General features: G+C 38.0%; 1 protein-coding gene across 1 annotated transcript; it reads right to left on the bottom strand.

Annotated features, from left to right (window-relative positions):
• Nucleotides 1–460: 460 nt before the first annotated feature.
• LOC142556085 (amino acid transporter AVT6E-like) lies at nt 461–2,271 on the bottom strand. Its single transcript, XM_075667329.1, has one exon. The coding sequence runs from the start codon at nt 1,964–1,966 to the stop codon at nt 533–535; it is 1,434 nt and encodes a 477-aa protein (XP_075523444.1). The 5' UTR covers nt 1,967–2,271; the 3' UTR covers nt 461–532.

The following is a 2,271-nucleotide window of genomic DNA, read 5'->3' as shown; positions in this document are numbered from 1 at the left end:
AGAACGTAGAAAGGGATAAAAGGGAGTATATTGCAAAAATCAACTCTGTGCTTTTTTAAATATGTTGAGATTTACAACAAACAAGTTAAATGTTCGTTTGTATTTTAAAATTTGAAGCTGAAACTCCCATATTTAATAAGTTTACTTATATAATTCACAAAGGGGTGAATTTTTTGCAATTTACTCTAGTATAAAGGGTTAATGAAAGAGTTTCTCGTCGCATACCCGTCACTGAAACAAGAATTCGACTTTCTTGGCTCCTCAATCCTCGTACCTTGCCATTAGAGCTGTTACTTCAAGAAACAATCTTTGGTTTTCGTGTCTCGACATTATCTTAAAATAATAATAAAAAAAAATTCTTTGTTCCTCGCTTTAAATAATTACAACAAAAAGCTCTATTGCTGTATATCTTGACCCGACCAAATATCATTGTGGCGGAAACGAAAATGTAGAGCATGAATCAGGAAATAATCATTGTATTTCGACAGAAGATGGCCCTTTAACAAACAGAAACCAAAAAGAAAAAGGGTCGTTATGATTCGCTTTTAAGGCCATACATATTGCCAATAACTCCAGCAATGCTAACTATGGTTGCCAATGTTAACATAAACCAAGATAGCACCACCTCCTTGCGGCTCAACCCATTCCCTTCTCTGCTTAACCTTAACGCAATTAGAGCCGGGAAAGTGAAACCCAAAGAGACTGCTGTTGTTGCTCCCGTAAACTTAAAAGCAGTCCAAATATTTGGAATCATAGTCGAACCTAAATACACGAGTGCCAAGAGAACTACAGTAAGAACCAAACACCTTTTCCTACTCTCAGAAAGCGGATTTAGTCCCTCAAACAATAGTGTATCTACCGTTTGTCTCAACGAGAAATGAATTACGGGGAACACCAAAATCAAATGAAAAACATACCCAATGCGTACAATGTAACTCAAAGCTGTGCTAAACCGAATTCCAAGATCCTTGTCAAAGTTGGTGAGCACATCAGATTCGGTGTCCTTTCCGAAAAGTAAGTAGCCAGCAATAGCAGTTGAAACATAAACTAGAACACAAATAACCATTGTGATCCTTCCTACGCGATACATTTTGTGAGGGGTGCGCCCTTCAAGTTCGTTATAAATAGGTTGCACATTAAAGTGACATACATAAGCATTTGACATGATGGGAATCACAACGAGTAAATCAAGAATAGCTTTCTTGGATCCAAAGTCGGGTGACATCCTTGGAGGCTCGATTTTCCCTTGTACGAGTTTAATGAAAGCAATTACAAATGCGACAATAACAAACACCACTGCGAGTGCCACAGAAGCAGCCGATGTCATGCTCAATGAATCAATCTTGTCTAAAGTACAAAGGGGAGCAAGAAAAAGCACCAACACTATAAGAATAACTAGCTTCCTGTGATCCCAAACACCATGTCCCAGCCATTGATCAAAAACACCGATGTGCCGAATCGAACCCGACATAACATCACCAATTATTATCAAATAAACGACTAAAACTCCAGCATTATTAACAATAATGCAAATTTCAGATAAAATTCTAGCTGTCCTACCCAATGCAGCCTGAACAACTTCACCATATGACGAAGCCTTACACTGAACTGAAAAACGTACCAGCATTTCGACACTAATTTCCGACAAAATGCCCATTAAGACAATCAAGATCACACCCAAAACCAAGCCCAAGACTTTCATTGTGGCAGGCAAAGCCATAATGCCAGCCCCAATAATAGAAGTGGTGAGATTAAAAACAGCCCCATAAATATCCGACCCAGATTTTCTTTCCCCAAATATAAGGGGTAAATCATCAAAGTCTAGCACATCATCAACATCTAAATCATCCCCTGTATTGGGATGTAAATACCCATGTTTTTCTTCATCTAAAGAACCTAATCCCAATGGATTCTTGAATCCGAAGTTTCCATCTTTCACATCTAATCTCGCGTAATTGCTATCCATCTATTGTTTTCCACTATATGCACACCAATCAATAGAGACAAGGAGATACTTACGGAAGAATCGATGACAAGTTCGATATGGGGATTTCTGTAATCTATTGCATTTTCTGAAAGGGGCTCTAGATCTCAGGTTAATTGTTGACTTTCATCCTTTGTATGGTAGACCGAATCCGTATAAAACACGAAATCCATATAACTTGGGTTCTATGGTTCCTCATTTGAGGATATTAACCAACGAGAGAATGAATTTATGACGTCTCAGCTATGAATTTGCGTTTTGCGAACTTTTGTTTATACTTCTTCATA

Source organism: Primulina tabacum, chromosome 9, assembly GCF_025594145.1.
Source record: "Primulina tabacum isolate GXHZ01 chromosome 9, ASM2559414v2, whole genome shotgun sequence".
NCBI classification, from domain to species: domain Eukaryota; kingdom Viridiplantae; phylum Streptophyta; class Magnoliopsida; order Lamiales; family Gesneriaceae; genus Primulina; species Primulina tabacum.
This window is presented reverse-complemented; position numbering and strand designations above follow the sequence as displayed.

Coding starts and splice junctions, on each gene's coding strand:
- LOC142556085 (XM_075667329.1), bottom strand. CDS start 1,966: ATGGATAGCAATTACGCGAGATTAGATGTGAAAGATGGAAACTTCGGA.